We start from the raw sequence: 20,718 nt of genomic DNA on the forward strand, positions 1-20,718 counted from the left end.
ACAGAAACTCTTAGTCTATCACAATGCAATTTGCAGTACTGTGGTGATAAAATATTAAAACAAATTACTATATTTAATTATTGGGTTTAGTTGCACAGCATCTCTGCAAAGAGTTCAAAAGCAAACATGTATTTCCCCAGGTGGACAGTAATGTTGAAAGCTGCCATTCGTGGATACAGACGGCAATGTACTGTGTCCACAGGTCCCTTGGAAAACACTGTTCTGCCCTTATCTCCTGTCACCTCGTCAGTCCCCATCACACAGGCTCAAACAGGAAGCTTTCTCTCCAGTACAGGAAGTTGACTGTCCCTAGACAAACACATCAGGCATCCTGCAGAACAGCGAGGAATGGAATAAAATCAACATAAAGCAGTGTGATTGCTAAGCCATCAGATAACAAATACCAGAAAGAGGTTTTCTAGAATCAACAACATGGTGCAGTTCACTTTACTGCCTTTTGAAAGTGTTCATATTAAACTAAATGCTTGTGAAACACCATTAGGAGTAGGAAATATAGTGTATGTGTGAGGTAAATGAGCCCCATCTCTGTTTGCTACTTTCTGTATCATAGAAATACTTCCTTTCCATGACTAGGTTGGAGGTAGTGAAAACAACACGGCTGTTTCACATGTGGTTTATAACAAGGGATTCACAAGTTAGCAAACACGTCAGTCAGTATGCATAGGTTGATGTCCAAACTTATGTCACAGTGCAGTGCGCTCTCTCAAATGTATTATACTCCTGATATTCATTCATCATATTGACATCATATACATGTTAAGTGGGGCACAATTATTTTGCAGTTACTCCTCTGTTGTTCTTGTTGTAGGTGGGACCTCATCTTCCGTCTGCTTGTTTTCCTTTTACTTTCATTATTGTCATCAACATTCTCCCCCTTTCTCCCATCATGCACCTGTTCATCCCAGAATACTCGGCTCGTGTCCGAAGTGTCATCCCCAGCATGACCTCTTCTCAGTCTGAGCACCGTCGTTCTCACTCCTTCTCTGGTTGGTTCCCCCATCCTGCCTGCAGTCTTCTCTTCTTTATTTATTTTTTTTTTTTACCAAGAGTGTTCCTTCAATCCAACTCCAAATCTGTACCTCCTGCTTTGCCTCTGAGTGCAGTGGTTTTGGTTTGCATTGAATGATTTCTCATGTCTAGTTATATTGCTAACTCTCTCCCATCTGCAGCTGTTCATCTTTCTTGCCTTTTTTATCTGCTTCCCCTTTCTTCCTCTCCCTTTCCGACTCTTGCACATACAGAACCTGTTTTTCTCTCTGTCATCATCATCAAGATTGCGGAGCATCATCATCGTTGAACTAACCATCTAACAATCTCTCTCTGCATACTATACATCACCCCTCATTCCTGTTTGCTCTGGGTGGCAGTTTGGTATAGCTTTTTACCCCTCAAAGTTAGGGAATTACCCTAACTGCGGAGTAGAAAAAAACCCAATTGGATAATGTTAAAGTTTCACAAGAACGAGACAAGGGAAGCACAAAGGAGGCTCTGTCCCTTGCCGGGAGAGTGCATGTCACAAGATCCGTTTTGCCAAACTTAGGGAACAATACCAAGACCAGGATACACTGGCCTCATTCAAGCCTGCTTTTTTCACTCACTCTGTTTTGAACATTTAAAAAGGCAGACAAAGGACACTAAATCTAGGAGGGAGACCACAGCCCTAGTTGGAAACATCACTAAGGCCCTATCTGTCCGCTGGGAGACATCGACCAGAACGCAGACCAGATTGTTCTTTCTAGGGCCCTCGGGTGTCAGGGGCCAGTCTGGCCTCTATACCGCAGACAGCAATATCCTCTCTAGTGATGCAGCGTCATGCCAAAGCTAAATGTTATAGCGTAGATCTTGGATTGCGCAGTTGGAATTAGTTAGTTTGTGATGAGGTCACATCTGCAGTCATCATAACATCCCCGCACTACAGCACATTATCTGGTGTCTTCACAAGAATTTCACAGCACCAGCTTGTTTAAGACACTGGATTAGAATAAAACTATTACCGTTACTAATTAAAATTCACAAATCGATCTAAACTGACCTCTCCTCAGGAATACAGTTCCCTCAGTCTTACCTTAGATAACCTTCTCTGTCAGTTGCTGTTGCACACATATGGAGAGCGTGGTAGAACGAGGTTTCCCTCGCCTCATAAAAAAAACAGGATCACCTATCACGTTTATGTTTTTGGAATCAACCCCATGCTATTCCACATGATATCTGGCTTTTAAATGATTGAGAAATGAGAGAGCAAAAAAAAAACAAAAGGATCCAAAAATACGTCAGTCCTGGGAATCTCTGGCCATACCAGCTGGAAGCCATTAGCCGTCGCTAGGGCAACGGCGCAGTGTTTGACAGTGCTCTGCTGTAGAGCAGTGCATCGTGGGTACATCTGGTTTGTGAGTTTCCAGGCCCGGTGCAAGGGTGGGTGGGTGTTTGTGTGGGTGTGTGTGCGTGTGGGAGGGTGTACACTACATGATTTTCAAACTCGCCAGTTCCAAGATTTCTCAACCAACGCCCTTCCAACATAAATCAAATTCAGAGTCCGCACATGTGACATATTTGATTCTGGGCCATTGGCGACAAATCAAGAAGCCTAACAGATGGCATATGATTGGCACTTGTTTATCTCTTCCTATTATGTAATTGTAATATTGAGGTGCACCATTAGTGAACCTAATAATGATAATAAAAACACATACACATGCTCACGTTTGGCAGCTCCCACTGGTTTGAGGGAGGAAACGTGGGAGGAAATCCTTTTTAACCACCCAAACTTTTTAAGCATGTGACTAAGGCAGCCAACCTGATTCCTAACTATTAACTGTTAGCATCTCCACATTTGCACAGCTGCAGGCAGACGCTATCACTTAACTTTTCCCCACGGATATACGGCCAGGTTTTTGCTCCCTCCGTCCAAAGAGAGGTTGAGTGAAAGACCATAAATATTTTTCACGGTTTCCATAACAGTTAGGCTCTCGCACTAGGGTGTGTCTGCCTGCCTTTCCATCGATGGGAGGGTCTGCCGGCACCAGACTGACAAAAGCCATCAATCACATTTTCTGGGGTCAGTATAGGCCCGTGTTTGTTTACAGTATTAGCTATGAGAACATTCCACTTTACTAAATGACATTTTCTCATTTAGGTACGAAGGAAGGGATGCGGTTGTTGAGGGAAATGTGGGCCTCACAGTACAGGAGAGGCATTCTTTAAGCAGTCACTTAAAGGAAACTGTATGTGACCAGAACTTGTGTAGTGACCTGCGGATCGAATCTCACAGAAATGTTCTGAAAGGAAGAAACAATAAAAAGACGATCTGCTTAATCTCCTTTAAAAGGATACTGTCCTCACCCTGACATATCTGTGGAGCTCAAGGTCCACCAACCAAGCTCCAGTTAATATTCATGCATTCATTTCAGTGTCAGAACTTGAATCATCAGGAATCTAACACTTTGAAAAAAAACACATGGGTAAGCTGCCTTCAGCACAAACAACACCATGCAATTTATTATCCACGTTTGCATAACCAAAAGAGCCTGATTTCTCCCACTCGTTCCTTAAAACCCTTCCTTTGTATTCTTCCATCTTTCACTCGTTACCCTTCATGTTGTTCCAAAGCACAGGGCAGCCAGTGATAGTATTTCACATTGGCACTGCCCACTTTTGGCCAGCGTTTTCATGCTTTGCTAGCTCGACCCGCCAGTCAATGCCAACACATATTAGCTTAAAACTCTTAACTCAAATCCTGTTTGTTTTACGCCGGCAGCTTTCTCTCCCTCTCTTGCTCTCTCCCTCTCTCTCTCTCTCTCTCTCTCTCTCTCTCTCTCTCTCTCTCTGTCTCGCTCTCCAATTCAAACCAGCTCAACTAAAATGAGCTTAGGGGCTCCTTTGAGGTTCATCCAGAAAAGGCCACATTGACGCATTAGTCAGATAACTAAAACAAAATTTGCACCAGTGTACCAGCATGTCCTGATAACTTGCGTGAGAGAACATTGTCCCACAACAAACTGAAAAACAGTTGTGTATTGTAGTTTCAGTTGCAGCTTGAAGGACTGAACATTATTGTATGTAACATTTCCAAGGTCAGTTTTCAAAAACACACGTGTTTTTGTTTTCTTGCAGGATGTCATTCATGGGCAGCTGTATCAGCGAATTTATGAGGAATTATTTGTTTACTTGTTTTGACTTATAAGAGCTTGAGTTTGATGAGCTAACCATTAACCTTGTGTGTGCGTGACATATTGTGATTTTTGTCATTTGCATGCTTAAATTTGACAGTTTTAAGAGCCACAGCCTGTTACAAATGCTTTGCAGTGTTTGAATACTGGCACAAAATGCACATGGCTGATGGCCTGTACAGTGAGCGTTCACAACGGCTGACAACCATTAACATCTGAAGACCTCTACATGGAACTGATAGAGAAAAACAAGATGAAAGCACAGCATTGATGGACATTTGTTGAATCCAAGAGTGTCCTGCATGTCGTCCTGTCAGGTGTCCAGGCCCGAGGAATGTCATTGGACGAGCCGTCGTCTCTTCCCCGTCATCGCACCACCAGCGACGGCCAATACCAGAACGGTCCAGACGAAGGTCCCTCCCCCGACGGCCCAGTCCGCTCCCCCGTTCGCTGTGTTTCGCCAGAGTTTGTCAACGCCATAGCCATGAACCCCGGAGGACGGCCTAAAGAGGTAGAAAGCACTGTCCTTAAATACTTTATATTGTCCTGAATGTATATCTGGGAATATTAACAAATATTGTTCGTATCTGTGTTTCCATGTGTGTATGTTTCTCTGCAAACTCTTTTGTGTGTACATGTATGCTTGTGTGATGTCTTTTGTATGCTTGTGTTTATTTTTCTTGCATTTGTGTTTGTGTGTGTGTGTGTGTGTGTGTTCCTCTCAATGTTTCCCACCTTTCCAGAGACACATGCACAGCTACCGGGAGGCCTTCGAGGAGATGGACGGAGGTCCCGTCAGCCCCACGCCCATAGCTGGTGGTGAGGTGTTCCCCCAAACCCCTGCCTTCCCCATCTCGCCGCAAACCCCTTACTTCAACCTGTGTAAGTTCCCCCTCCGGCTGACAGAGGGTGCTGTGGAGCTCAGGCAAAGTTAGATATTCGAGAAGATAAAGAGAATTCAATTTATTTTATCACAGATCCCAACTGAAGGTTGTATTTCACAAGATTATTATCATTATTCAGCCAGCTAAATTAGTCTCCAGATTTGTGTTCTCAGTCAATATGGCAACACGATATCCATGAGAACAACTTTCCAAGATTGGCAAATTCTTCCAAACGTCTATAATCACATATGAAATCATTTTTCACATTTGTCTGACTAGAGGGTTTAGCCTTCCTCTTGAAACACCCTCCAGATGTTTTTGGGGGTGAAAACTGTTTTGAGATAAGGTGGATAACCTGATTTGAGGTCTGTGGTAAAAGGTAACTTCTAGTTCAAACGTAAATGATAGCAAACGGTTGCAGTTGTGAAAGTATTAGACGACATGTGATACAGTATCACCATAGCTTCAAGTAATTTAGCTGACATTCACTTTAAAATTATGTTGCTTATTTTAGTGTGCTGGTTATTTAACCTCCCTCAAACTATGCTTTTCTTCCTTTTTCTGAACAGTACCAAAAACATTTAGATAAATTTGTGATACTGATGGAACCCAGGAAAACTCAAAGTCTTCACATCTACGAAGTGAAAAAGAGCGTATAGTTTCGACTGTGTTTTTGGGCTCTTGGCAGACACACAAAGTACTTTACATTGACTTTATGTACTCCTCTCGGCACCACACATACTGAGGAGTGAAAAAGTTTCCCACTGTTACCTCATCCCACTTTCACTCGGGTCGTTAAATGTGCTGCATTTCCAATGCGCTAGACATTCTCGCACATTTACTGTAGATGTATACGAGTGGGAAGTTGCGGTGCTCCGGCCTTGTGTTGGCTCATCAAAATGCCTGAGTGGTCACGTCTCGTCAAGACTGAATCCCACTTTTCTCCTCCTGCCTCACAAGAATGCCTGCAGTCATCATTCAGTAGACTCAGTAGAAAATCGAAAAAAAAGGGAAAGAGAGACAGACAAAAACAAAGTCAGTTGGGTGTCCTGGTGGCTCAGCTGGCTAAGGCACATACCATGTAACCGTGACGTCCAAAGTTCAAAGTGCCATCCCTCTGTCTCTCTACCATATTTCCTGTCTCACTATGAACTGTCCAATAAAGTAGAAATGCCCTGATCTTACAATACAATCAGTCATTCAGTAAGTGCAGAAAACGGGAAAGACAGAAACAGAATGAAAGTCATCCAGTGGGCTCAGAGAATGAGGAGGCCAAATAGATGACAGACAGACGGACAGACATATATAGACACATGAGGACAGATGGAGAGACAAACCATCCTCTACCCCTCCTTCCCCCGTCCCCCTCTGTCTCCCTCTCTCACACACCCCGCCCCACACTCTAAAACAAGAGCCATGTATTAGGTAACGTGTCGTTTGCCAACTCTACCAATTACCTCATCCAACCCCCTTGCCTATCTCCCCCAGGGCACACCCATAAAAGTTACTCATAAAAACGCCCACCATATTTTTAACACTCACTCAGTGGCGTAAGATACCCCCCCCCCCACCCCCTCCCCTAGACCTTCCCCTCCAAGTGGGAACATTGCGTACACACTGACACTGAGCAGTTACATCTTCCCAGATAAACAAACAAAGGAAAACAGAGAATTCTTCTGCTTCGGTGTGAGTAGGCGAGATTAGGTCAACATTGGTGTTTGAGTTTTTAAGGTCTTATGCGACCGCAAAACAATAGTAGCTGGTCCCTTTTCTTAGGTAGCAGGAGATAATGTGGGATTTTTCTCACATGAGCGCACAATCTAATTAAAGTCCCCATGAAATGAACTCCCATTAGTTTTACTTCCTGGAAAACAGTGTATCTTTAATGGTGATGTCATGCTGCACCAGTAGGAGTAAATAAATATAAATTCCAACCAATAAAACCGTTGCAGATTTTTGAACAATCCCGCCCCTCCGCCGCTCCCATCAAATAAAACTACCTTTCTCTCCCTAACTGATCTTCCATATTGGTTTAGACTTTTGAATGATCCCTCACTGCGTTAGGTCCCACCTTTAACTGGTATCGTCACTGATTTAACAGAGACTAGTTTTGCAATTACTGGCAAAACTTGTTGAAGGTGCATGGTTAGCTGATGGTGGTTTCTTCCCATGTCACTCCCACACCCACGGCCCAATCCGAGTCCGTTGTTTTCGTATCACAGCCCCCAACAGCCCCCACTAGCCCCCACTAGCCCCCGCCCCACACACAACTCACTCTTAAATGTAGGGGCATCTAGGTTGCAAGTGCAAAGAATTGATATGGATTCTTTGGTAAGTGGAGGATGCACGTCTCTCTACCGGAGTTCCACTGTCCCACAGCGTCAGCCATGTTGTCCCCGCCCCTCCTGCCCCTCCTGCCCCTCCTGCTCCTCCCGCCCCCCTCCCCCTGGCTTAGTAAACCCCTGAGTGAACCCCCCCCCCCCTTCTCATCACCTATCACAACCCTGCACCGCTTTGGACCGCATGAGAGCCACACGAGAGCAGCACCGGCAAAGTGGACATGACATATATGGACGCACACACTTCACACACAGACACACACATAGAGCAGGGTTGGGATCAGTTCACTTTGAAATCTTTCAATTCAAAAAGTAAACAATTCTGCAGTATATTCTGGTATGATGTGGCAGCGTTTAGTGTTAAAAGGTTTGAAGAGAGAATTGCATCTACTTTCTGAATTGACTGAATCCAAAATGAATGAACCACAATCTTCTTGACACAGGCAGACACACACACACACACACACACACACACACACACACACACACACACACACACACACACACACACACACACACACACACACACACACACAGATATAGTACATAGACCCGTACACAGATGCACACAGACCTGCAGTTGTTCTTGAACTTCCAGTCTTAGCGGCTGCTGCTCTCTGTGTTGCTGTTGTCATCTGTGTTTGGTTTCCTGTTGCTGCCTTGTTTCACTGCACACTACATCGCCCCTCGCCCCCCCCCCCGACAGCCTTAATTGTCCAGCCATTCACGTCTTGTCCTTTGATAATTGTGTTGGTAAAATCTGTTTGTCATCAAAACAGTTTATTTTTGTCCGGATGATTTTTTTTTGTGTTTAAGCTGGAGGGAAAAACGAGGAGTAGACGGCATCATACTGGGAAACCAGAACTGGGAACGTGATGCTTGCAGTAGCGAGAGTCACTTTGGGGTAAAACACATTCACAATTGAAATAATTATCAGTAATGTAGGCCTAACTATGACTGACCAAGGTCTTGAAAATTCTAATTGTGAATGTGTTGTACTCCTTTCTATGGCTCTTGTGACGACAGTGTCTACTCCTCATTTTTCACTCCTGTTATTGTGGCAGAGTCTGTGTCAAAATGTCAAAATCCCTGTTATTTCATAGAAAGTAGTAGCATCAGTGGCATCATTTAATTTAAAGGGATATCTTGTCAATTTGAATTTTAGACTTTTTTCTTCACCTGGCACCAGGTTTTTCCATTGGCATTCCAAAGAACTAAAAATTATGAATTTTAGCATTGTTAGCATTCAATGCAATGGGTACTGCTAGCTTCAAGCTAATATGTTAACAAGCTTGCTGATAAGCTTGCAGGGATGTTAACGATGCTAACAAGAATATAAAACTGAAACAAGCTGAAGAATATAAAACTGAAATAAGCTGAAGAATATAAAACTGACGAATGTAAAAGAAGAACAACTGAAGAATGCAAAAATTCTTTCTTGTAACATGACAAGTGCCTGGGGAACCAAGTGTGAAATGTCCAAATGTCCTTTAAGATCTCAATTAAATTTGACCCAGCTCTGCTTTGATGTCAACTCATGTTTGACATGCGTCTCATTCTGCTAACAGTAGAGTGGGGTGGTGTCACAGCCAGAGGTTTGTCCCATTGTGATTGGTCACATGCATGTTTTGCCCTTCCATCAGAGCATGAGGCATGGCCACGCCCCCCCATATGGACCTGTGGCTCCTCCTTGTCACCTGTGTTGATGTGTCACTTTCTTGACAGCTCTTTACCTGTGTGTATTGGCATGTGAATATCAAGACAAGTTCAAATGGAACCTAGTTGTAGCCAGTTGTATTATCAATTCATAATACAACAATTGATAATACAACTGGCCAACTGTGGAAATTCAACGGATACTATGACATTTTGAATTTTAGTTGGCTGTTTATCTCCATAAGACACTTTTTACATTGTGGGATAAGATTCTACGTTTGTCTTTCAGTTTCCTCAAAATGGCTAGTAACCATTGTTGGCATGTGTCATTGAAACTGAGAGACATGGCTACAAACCTTACCCTCCAGTGTTATACGTGTGTGCTGAAGGAAAAATAGCCAAATAAATTCAAAAGTATCCCATTTGAATTCATTCAATTCAATTCTCATTGTAGCCTGCAAGCACAAAGAATCAGTGTTTACCCAGAGAACAAGTAGCAGCTGTCAAGATGGTTGTGATGTATGATCCTATCCGGTGGTAACTGTCTGTTTTCCTTCAGGTCGGTCCCCTCCTGGTCTGGCCAAGACTCCGCTGTCAGCGCTGGGTCTGAAGCCCCACAACCCCGCAGAGATCCTCCTCAATCAAACAGGCTCAGGTTGGTCCTAACATCCCACAACCTTCGGTGGCCATGCTGGCAGCTTGTAGCACTATTCAAGTTGAGCTCACTTACTGTATAACAACGTTACCCATGTACAGTTTGTCAGTACCATTACAAACCAAAGATTTTGAAAATGCTTTTTGCTTAATGCAGTGAAAATCTCATTTGGAGAAATATCTCTGACCATAGCTTAGCATAGTGTAGCATAATTAAAGTCTTGGTTGGTTGGTTTCCAGCCTCCAGAAATAGCTGTTCATATACACACTGTCTTATTGACAATATGACTTAGCTGTCTTCACATCTAGGTGCATCTAGTGTAGCAACACAAGGCTTGTCAACGTTTACCCTTTCACTAAAAATACACCCTTGTGCTTCATATAGAAACATCTCTTCATCTTTAATTTTACAGTTGCATAATCCCCTCTATGAAATGGTGAGCTCATGTACACTGAGCAGATTTCATATTGCGTGGTTACACTGAGTGGATAAGATTGCATATAAAGGTTTGATATACAGCCCACCTTCAGGCCTGCATGCTAATTTAGTCTTCAAATGAATCAGAGGTTTGTGCAGCCAGCGGCTAAATGGGACCGCTTAACCTCCAGTAATATTGGTTAAGAAATGAACTCCTTTGAACACTCCCCGTTACTTACTAATGGCTTGGCTGGAGGCAAATACACTGATGACATGTGTGATGCAGGGACTCACAAGCTCCACGAGGGACGTTCACCGCTCAGTGACTTTGAGTCATGTTCACACAAATCCTTAAAAAGCGTAAAGTTATCTTCAGGATGGTTGGTCAGGACACAGACACGCTCTCTCACACCACATTAAATGAATACAGCACAGAAAAGACATTCTCTCTTTCCCTTGCTTTACCTCTCTTCTTCACACTCTTCTCAACTGTTTCTCTGGATTCCCTCCAACGATGCTCCTCAGATGATGAGAGCAGTGAGGGTGAGGAAGGTAAGAGTGCTGCTGGACTGCCACAGATCATCATCAACATTCAAACAAAGTCTTTTGTCCCCTCCCCACCGCTGTTCTCCACCTCTTGTTCACTTTTGATCCACCTATCATGTGTGGCCACACCACTCAAACATGTGTGCCAGCGTCGCTCCATTTCCTTTTCCATTTCCTTACTTGCAAGAGTCACAACAGCGACGACAGCCATTTATTATTACTACTCTGCTGGGGTTCATCGTGTTGTTAGCTGAAATAAATAATACAAAAAACCTCAGAGAGCATCCTGAGAAGATGGCTTAACGCAGCTCATTTTTAAAGACTACAGATGATTCCATCCTCAGAACTGTCACTGCTTTTTAAACAAAGCTAGAAAATACAAGGGAAAATACAAGGGCTTCCTGGTAGGCTGTCCTGTAAGCACCGCAGACAGCTCAGGCGAACCAGAAAACAGATGGATTTTAGTAGGACCAGTCAAGCGTTTGGGATGTTACAGCAACTGGATTCAGTTAAGTTTATAGGGTGCAGCTCATGAGTTGAAACCATGGCTTCACCAATTCAGAATGTAACTGTGCCAACCCAAACCGATCTTAAGTCCTCTTAAGTCCCCAAGGGCTTCTTCACCGGATGTTCAAATAATCCGCCCTGGCAGCAGGGTATTCAGCAAATATGGAATGAATTACTACAATTAGAGAGGCAATTAACAAATTCCTCATTAATTCTAAGCATGTAATCTCAATTAAAGTAGTTTTTACCTCTACTGCCACTTATTTTCACAATTTTCATTCATCTGTTTGTTTTTCGCATTGTATCACTCCCATTCTTAGAATGATGCTCTAGTAGAACGTTGATTGTTTTAACACTGACTAAGAAACACCTTTGTTTACCTAATAAAATACATATACAAGCAATTTGATTAGGTGTTCACATTCTTTTAACATTACAAATGACACAGATTTCACAAATTACACTAGGAACACAGTTGGGTAGCACCTCAGTTACAGTTAAAACAAGTGGACAGGCAATGCTTAAGGGAACTACAAATATATCGACAAAAATGCTGCTCTTGCATGTTTAAAGCATAGAAGAGATATGAATATTTATTAAAAAATCTGATGCAAACACGAGAAACAACACCATATAATACACATTGCACACCACAGAATTATCACACACAACTTAAATACTGCTTTAACTGTATGGCTCCTATCTTTTCTGTCCCATGCAGCACCAAGGAGCTATGTGGAGTCGGTGGCCAGGTCAGCAGCGACAGGTGGAGAGCCGCCCTCGTCGCCTCGGAGCCTTAGCCCACCAGGAGACACTTTTGGCCAGCAGAGAAGCCCGAGTCCGGCCTCCTCCCATGGCCTGAACCCGCCTCTGTCCAGCAGCAGCCCCATCCAAAGCTCACAGGGGTGCGTCAAACACCTGCTGCTTTTTTAGTTTACGTTCCAAGGTTCCAAGGCCAGTTGAATAAGAATGAATTAATAATTAAAATTAATAATAAAAAGAGAAAAGAAAAGAAGAAGGAAAAGAGAGAAAGTATACAATACGTGTTTGAAAATCAAGGAACATCTTTTGAATCCCTTGATGGTTCCTCCTTAGCAGGGATACAGCCCTGTGAATCACTCATTTTTGCAACCACTGCAACCAATTTTTCAATCAGTGAGATTGGCACAGCTGTCGTTGTATAGCTGCTTTTCTAAATTCATTGCTGCATGGGCCAAATATATTTCAACTCCCAACTTAATTCGTAAAATTCTATGAATATTGTTATTTTTATGACTAAAAAGCCAAAAACCTGCAGCTTTCTGGAGACTAAAATATTCACTCATCTTCTTTTCCCCAATTCTCTTTCAGTGACCACCTCTTAGCAGAGAGCAGCGTCAGCACTCCGTCCCAACCCACTACTGATTCTGGCTTCCGCTCCCAGCCGACTGAGAGTGCCTATCCCACCCCCACCCCGTCCTACCAGGCCCTGAGTACCCCCACCCCCTCCTACCTGGACTCCAGCTCTCCGACCTCTTCCTACCTTGGCACCACCACCCCTACGCTCTCCCATCTCGGCCCCAGCAGCTTCCTGGGGAGCTACGTGGCCTCGGATCCCAGCCCGCCCACCCCAGAACCCTCCCAGGCCGTACTCGGCCACGGGAGTCCCCGCATGCTGCACCGGACAACCGTCCCCGGCTCCGCTCACAGCCCCGTCCTGCAGCAGCGGTCAAGCGCCGGTCAGGCCGCCCCCTTCATGGGCCAGCAGCCGTCACCCGCTAACGGCTTCGAGGTGGGTATCCCGGGTCTCGGCGGCAGTCCCGTCCTTGGTCGGCGTCTGTCCCAGGGAGCCCAGAGCAGCCCGGTCCTGAGCAGACAGGCCTCGTTGGGACAGGGGTCTCAGCGGAGCCCGGTCCTCAGCAGGCAGCCGTCCCTGGGCCAGCCCATACAGAGCAGCCCCGTGCTCAGCCGACAGCCATCCGTCACCCACCAGGGAAGTCCGGTTTTGGCGCGTCACCCGTCTGTATCGCAGGTGTCCCAGAGGAGCCCCAGTTTGGACCGTCACCCCATGCACAGCGGGTACACCACCCCGGACGAGAGGCACGGGAACCTGTCGCGGCAGAGCAGCTCCTCGGGCTACCAGGGCCCCCCCACGCCCTCCTTCCCCATCTCGCCGGCGGGCTACCTGGACGGGGGGATGATGGCGATGGGCGTGGGGTTCCGGCAGGGCAGCCCCGCCCCCGGGCTTCAGCCCCAGCTTCCTGAAAAGAGGCGCATGTCGAGCGGCGACAGGCCAAACGGAGCGCTGTCCTACGGGACGCTGAACGGGAAGATGTCGTCGCCAATGTCGAGTGGAGGAAGCACTCCCAGCTACTTCCACACCCTCCCCGACTTCTCCAAGTTCAATATGCCCGGTAAGGAGATGCACTATCTGGAGCAGCATGGTTATTAAAAAGAAAGTTATGAGAGTTTCTATAAACATCATGAGTCGTATTCAGGTTCAGATTTATTCAGATTTATATGCACATACAAGGAATTTAGCTTGGTAAGTTGGTGCGGTACAAATAGCAGACAAACAAAAACAAAACACGATAAAACAATAACACAATAACACAGTAACAGTAAAGTGGCATCCAGTGCAATATTCAGACACAAGCAATAGACAATAGGCAATAAGCATACATTCAAGCAGTACAATTAGCTGTTAAAAATGAGAATAGCCCCAAAAAATATTATTGTAAATATAAAAAAAATGTACAAAACTAGATTTAGCACCATTGAGTGTGGCATACATTTTAAAGCATTATGTAACTTCATTTCAAAAACTACAGAATTCCAACACATGCATCAGTGATAGCTGAACATGCAACTAACAAATATAGATGGTAAAATGTGGCACAGTCAGCATTTCTATGACTCAGGTGTGCTGAGGCAAAGCAAATGAAGATACACTATCCTGATCTCTGCCAGGCCTTTTTTCAGTAAACACATTTTGGATTGGCTCTCTGTCTCTCTCCTCCTCCAGCAGCCAGATCCAGATGCTGAGCGGGTAGGATAGCAGCGGCGTGGCGTTCAGCCCAGTGTGTTGGCAGCCACCTCTCTGTCTGTGGTGCGCTTTTAGAGTCCATTCTGAGCAGAACAGCCACTAATGTGGTGGCAGACGCAGACAGACAGACAGCTAGAGCTCAAGCCCACAGCTCCTTGTTCAGGAAGGTTTACCCTTCATTTGTATTCTCGCTGGTTGCCAGGATTTGTTAGTGCCTCAGGGGCAGATTTTCTGATTGGTATGCCATGCTATAACCAAGACCACAATTCTGTTCACATGAAACTAAATACCTTCCAATGCCACTACAGCCCGGTAGTCCAAAATAATAATAAAAAATGTTAGAAATGAGGTGAAGTTTTTTGGCTTCTGGCAAGTTTTTGGCATGATGTCATTCCCAAGTTTTCCATGACTTGTCTGCTGTACCAACCAGTTGGTAAACAGTAAAATTAAATGCACACCCTCCATCCATTCAACAGCAAAATACATTAGAGGGTATGTTAGAGCTTTAGGGTGCATCTTCAGCGTATTACCCACTAACATACCGTTGTTCCAGCTGCTACATTTAGCCGGCATTTAAGTGCGGCACAGTGTATGTTGACCGTAGAGGATGACCTGGGGCTTTTCTATGATATCATGTTGACGTTCTTCTCGTCTCTGTTGCAGATGGAAGTCCTGAGACCAGGCTGAATGTCAAGTTTGTGCAAGACACGTCCAAGTTCTGGTACAAGCCAGACATTTCCCGGGAGCAAGGTAAGCAGAGACAGAGCACGTCTCAGTGGGTCGAAAGATTTTTCTCTTGGAAGACCTTCAGAACATTCTTGCACTCCCTTTTGCTACCATTTTGTGATAAATGAACCTGTATCAATTGGTGCGTGCAGGTATTTTGTATGGTTTGTTTTATCCTGGTGCCAGCTGGAGGGTTAGGATAATGCAGTGTGTGTCAGAACATTTAGACAATCACATTAAAGCATTTGAAAGTCTCATAGATAAATAGCATTATTTGACTTTGGTCTTTGACCTTTTTGTTGAATTTGAAGTCATGGTGTTAATTGAATGTTGCACACAGAAGTTTAGGGACCCTCATTACTTTTGATTCATGCTTGCACACACATACGCAGTAATGAATGTGCATGCAGGCATATGCATACACGCATACAAACACACACACACACACACACACACACACACACACACACACACACACACACACACACATCCTCTTCTGTACTTATGTGTTTGGTTGTGAGGTCAGTGGCTGTTGGCTATCCCATCTGCTTTTGCTCATGGCCCGTATTGGATTATATCATTTTAAGCACAAGCACATGCTCAACTGCAATGACATCACACACACAAACGCATACGCATGCACACATACACACATGCATGCACAGTACACACGCACACACACTCACACGCACACAGGAACACACGCGCACACACAGTTTATTCATAGTGCCATGCTCTCCCAGAAGGAAAGCCACACCATATGTAGAGAATTAAGGAACATCTGCATGTGCTGCTCATCTCATCCATCTTCCTTCCTTAAACTGTCACATGTGGACAGGCTGAGACATTGAACTGGATGGTAGTAACGGATCTAAAGCTCTCTCCCTTGAACAATGGAGTGTCTGAATTGAAGTCATGCTGAAATTTGTAGTTGTGATGAAATACAGCATGACAGCATTTTTTAAACTAAGGGGTCAGGACTCAGGAATGGGTCGAGGGCCTGCTGCTAGCAGGTCCGCACATACCAAGAGTAGGGTGTCATGAGCCTGGATTTAAGTTGAATTTAACTCGGTTTGGCTAGAAGAAGAAGTTTAAGAACCTAATATAGAATTGTTAGATGTCTAAATTTTCTTTGTAATTTTCTCTGTAATCTTCCCCCCTCCTTTTCTTCTCATCTTCTTTGTCCCTCTTTGTTCAGTTCACCTTCATCCTCTAGTCTAGAGTTGCCCTTCTACAATACAACCCAAACTGCCTCGTGTATCACCACTCTAATATTTAATGAATGTTTGTAATGTTTATTAAAAGTATAAAATAATTGGGATGCTTGCTGTGTTACAGCCATCAGCCTGCTGAGAGAGAGGGAGCCTGGAGCCTTTGTTATCCGGGACAGTCACTCGTTCAGGGGGGCTTACGGCTTGGCCATGAAGGTGGCCTCCCCCCCGCCCTCTGTGCACCAGAACAAGAAAGGTAGGGGACGGGATTCATGGTGCAGTGTTAATGCACATGGATGGGTCAAAGCAATTATGAATGCATTAAGTTAGGATTCAGTGTTGTGAGTGGCTACAGTTTGTACTGTGTGCTCATCTAACTACAATGGACTAGATTGCTTGTTCTTGTAAAAAAAATACTTTCTCTGCCTGGCTCGTATTTATTTCCCTTGCACTCCTTGATTATACATAAATATTCAACTGACAGCAATATTTGTGGCATTATATGGGTGCTATGGCCATTGCACTCCTTACTATTGGTTGTGTGTAATCTTGGCACGTCACTCTTGAAATGTAAATGATGTTGACGTTTGAGGTCCATCACTTGTTTTTCCTCTTTTCCAAATGGGACATTCTTATTGTGAGCAAGTGTGCTATTATGGCTAGTCTTTGGCAAATCAGTTTCACTGAATACAATTGAATTATGTTCATGGAAATCCAGTCAGATGAAGGCAGTTGCTTCTCAGATCATAACAGTTAAGCTTTTCTTTGTCCTTGTTTTGGTCAGGGTGGAGACAGAATTACCGCTAATATCTTAATACCAAAGATATGACGTGATGTCTGCTCGCTAATCAGCTGTGCATTACCTGTATTCACTCACTTATCTCTCTCTCTCTCTGGTCTCTGTTTGTTTGGTAGCAGGTGACATCACCAATGAGCTGGTGAGGCACTTCCTGATTGAGAGCAGCCCGAAGGGAGTGAAGCTGAAGGGTTGCCCCAACGAGCCTTACTTTGGTGAGTGAGGGTCTGCCACTCTCCCTCCCCATGTGAAATACACACACACACACACACACACACACACACACACAGAAAGAAAAAACAGAGGCATGTTGTGTGTGTTGAGTGAGGTCGTTTCTGTCTGCCTGCCTGTCTGTCTATCAAAGATCTCTACTCCTTTCCAAATTCCATAGTCTAATCCTACTGTAATTACAGTATTGGCTGAAGTCATCTAACCCATGTTCTCCCTACTAATTTCACTGCAATGCTGTATGGCGTGTGTGTGTGTGTGTGTGTGTGTGTGTGTGTGTGTGCGTGTGTGTGTGCACTGTTCCAGACTGACAGAGCTGATCCACCACATAAAAAATGGGGCCAGCTGACTTTTCTAAACATTTGTCTCGCCTGTCTCTACTCCTTCCTCCTCTCCTGTCTTCTGTCCATCAGTCAATCCATTATTGCTTTTCTCTAAATATTCTTCATTTCTCCTCTGCCACCCTCCACCTCTAAATCTCCTCTCCTTCTGTGTCATTCCTGCTGCTACTTTTTTTTTTTACTACTAATAATGATGAAAGGATGATTTGTTTTTTCTCTCCATTAGCAATAGTTTCCTTTTCCTTACATAGTCAAGATAGACTAAGATCAGGAGGATGATAGGACTGGACAGGAATACAACCAGATGTGTCAGTTTTTATTAAAGTCACAATAAAATGAAAAATGACAAGAAATTTCCCCCAAAAATTGTTTTTTTGTAAATTTAACACACTGTGATCACAGCAGAATAAGCAGCAATCTAAAGCAATACTGACATTTTAATAATATTACCTAAGTCCAATGTACAGGATTTTGTTTTGCTGGTTTGATTGGTTCAGTGACGACTAACATTGTAACATAAGAACATACTGTACAAGCACACGTGGTACAGGGACAATAGCAGAAGACATACTTAATAATGAGATGAACGAACATGAGTTGTGATAAATATTTGAGATGGATATATGCTTGTGTCTGACTGTGATGTGTCTGTCTGGCAGGCTGTCTGTCTGCCTTGGTCTACCAACATGCGATCACACCACTGGCCCTGCCCTGCAAGCTACTCATCCCTACCACAGGTCTGTGCATCGAAACAGTTTGTGCATTTTTTAAAGTGTATCACTGTTGTTTTTGAATATGTTTTTAATTGCATTACTTCATTATGTTAACATAATATGAGAAGGTCTGAGCACCAAGTTTCTTAAGAGAGGCTTTTGTATGTGGGAGTGGAAAAATACTTTATACAAAAAGGTCCTACCTATTGTGAAGCCAACACAATACACACAGACTAAAAGTGCATTGTGCAAGTTTAGCATTTACATGTTGTGGTATTATCTATTAATGTCAAATTATAAAACCACAAGGACTTTGACCTACCACAGGTCAGTGTGTGTGTTTGTGTGTGTGTGTGTGTGTGTTTCAAGTGTGTATGTATGTATGTGTACATGTGTGCACAGCAAAATTAACCAAAATTGACCAAAATGAATACCTTTAGTCCGCAATTGATTTCTCCAGTATCTTGGTAGCCAAAGCATCATCCAACATCCATAAGGAGTTCAATAGGAAAAGGGATCCCAAAAGTTTTCATGTTAATGATTCCTGAATACATTAACATTAGCCCACTGGCCCGCATTTTAAAAGGTTTTGTCCTAGGCAATTCCATGTGAGATATGATTTAAAGAATTACATAACTGTCATTACTGTAGGCGGAGAGAGTGAAACCTATGGTTGAAAACGTCATTTTCACATATTCTCTTAATGTGCAGAATCTAGTGAATGAAATAATGGTGAAAACAAACTATTTGTCATCATGCTTGGCGCCCCTGAAACACCTTCAATAACCGCCAAGATCCTCAGACTCTGCTTTGGGGATCACCACTATAGCAAAACTGATGACCTCCCCTCTCTCCTTATTGGTCTAGATCTCCACGAGGAGGTGCCAGAGGTTGCAACAACAAATCCGCTGGCTGAACGGCTGAAACAAGGAGCAGGTAAAACATCAACATATTCTCACTGTAATACCAGACTTATTAAAAAATTGCAGAGTCTTTTCAGCTGAGCTTCTACTAGTCGTGTTAGTTTTGAGGTTCAAGCCCGATGCAGCTTATAGGTTCTTACCTGGACAGTAAAGACATTATACAACATGAAAGACAATAATAAATGGTGTATCCTGAACCGTCCCGTTCACTCATCCCAATAATATCACTTCCTTGTTACTCCAGTGCAGAGGGCCCCTGCTGATTCTCATGGTAAACCCTGTGTACTTTCATTTGGAATCCTACCTCTGGAATGTGCATCTTGCGTCTTTGAACCGAACGCCTGTTGTCTGAGCGTGTGTGTGTGTGTGCGCGTGTGTGTGTGTGTGTGTGTGTGTGTGTGTAAAGACAGCTATTGTGTAACAGAATTCATGTAGATTTGTCTTTGTTAGATTGTCTCTTTTAACATTACTGTCCAGCTTTTTGTCCATAACAGGCATAATGTTTCATGTGGAATGATTTTGGATGCTGGATTTGTTTCTTGAACTGTTTGACCCCAGCCTTGTTCCAGAAAGCATGCTGTCTAATGAGAATTAATTAATATTTTTGCATGAACAGGTCGCTGCCAACTTGTTACATGTCTCCGTACATAATATTATTAATGATAATAACATTTGAGACGATGAAGAATGTATGCATCCTGTTTGTTTACTATCTTGTCTTCAGAAGCAGAGTTTCCATTGTACATTTCTGAAATGTCCATCTCTGTTTGACATCTTTCTCTTGTAAGCTGACTGGGCCTTTCGCTCTCTTCCCAGCATGCAACGTGCTCTACATCAACTCAGTGGAGATGGAGTCTCTGACGGGCCCTCAGGCTGTAGCTAAGGCCATTTCTGAGACGCTGGCTGCCGCCTCTCCGCCTACTGCCACCATTGTGCACTTCAAGGTGTCTGCACAAGGCATCACGCTGACTGACAACCAGAGGAAGTGAGTCTGGATGCCGTGCCTTGACTTAAAACAAAAAGATTGCATGACATCTTGAGATTCTGCTGGAGACACGTTTGAAGAGAGCTTTTGATGTCTTAACGCGTCTCGAGACGCAAATTTGTTGCTACAGGACAAGTCCCAACATGAGGCAATGAGCACAATTGGAGACACTAAAACCTGCTAAGTCCATCAGGATTAAGGGATCAGAATCTGTTCAGCTTTTCTCTATAATTTAGTTTTATGTAGGGTGCCAGGCTAATTAAGATATACTAGTATTGATATCAGAAACACACAAGTGACACATTTTGGGTCCTGAGCCATACTTCAGAAGCGTCCGGGTTATAGGCATCACAAACTTCAGACTAAATCTGTTTTGACATTCTGTAAGACACATCATGTGCCACCTCACATAATGCACAATGTTCATCACCATGTTTTTTATTCCTGTTTTAATCACCATGTCGGTTTGTTTCCTCCACAGGCTTTTCTTCCGACGCCACTACCCTAGCAACACTGTCACGTTCTGCGATATTGACCCTCAGGACAGAAAGTAAGTGTTCCAGTACAGTGCACACACAC

At 43.8% G+C, this 20,718-nt stretch overlaps 1 protein-coding gene across 2 annotated transcripts in view; it reads left to right on the forward strand.

Moving 5' to 3' along the window:
* tns1b (tensin 1b) overlaps positions 1 to 20,718 on the forward strand; it is a 60,637-nt gene that overhangs the window by 34,951 nt on the left and 4,968 nt on the right. The window contains exons 15-27 of one of the 2 annotated variants that reach the window (XM_071524073.1): positions 927 to 1,007; positions 4,505 to 4,698; positions 4,931 to 5,069; positions 9,626 to 9,721; positions 11,913 to 12,096; positions 12,542 to 13,584; positions 14,880 to 14,966; positions 16,281 to 16,409; positions 17,069 to 17,164; positions 18,178 to 18,255; positions 19,099 to 19,167; positions 19,971 to 20,139; positions 20,621 to 20,689. In XM_071524073.1, coding sequence (XP_071380174.1) covers positions 927 to 1,007; positions 4,505 to 4,698; positions 4,931 to 5,069; positions 9,626 to 9,721; positions 11,913 to 12,096; positions 12,542 to 13,584; positions 14,880 to 14,966; positions 16,281 to 16,409; positions 17,069 to 17,164; positions 18,178 to 18,255; positions 19,099 to 19,167; positions 19,971 to 20,139; positions 20,621 to 20,689 — 2,434 coding nt within the window. The remainder of the gene's footprint in view (positions 1 to 926; positions 1,008 to 4,504; positions 4,699 to 4,930; positions 5,070 to 9,625; positions 9,722 to 11,912; positions 12,097 to 12,541; positions 13,585 to 14,879; positions 14,967 to 16,280; positions 16,410 to 17,068; positions 17,165 to 18,177; positions 18,256 to 19,098; positions 19,168 to 19,970; positions 20,140 to 20,620; positions 20,690 to 20,718) is intronic. The other variant, XM_071524071.1, reaches the window with a different exon arrangement.

The sequence above is a fragment of the Centroberyx affinis genome, unplaced genomic scaffold (genome assembly GCF_046629955.1).
Source record: "Centroberyx affinis isolate AG114_WGS23_722 - 3 ecotype Tasmania unplaced genomic scaffold, CSIRO-AGI_Caff_v1 ptg001143l_1, whole genome shotgun sequence".
Lineage (NCBI taxonomy): Eukaryota > Metazoa > Chordata > Actinopteri > Beryciformes > Berycidae > Centroberyx > Centroberyx affinis.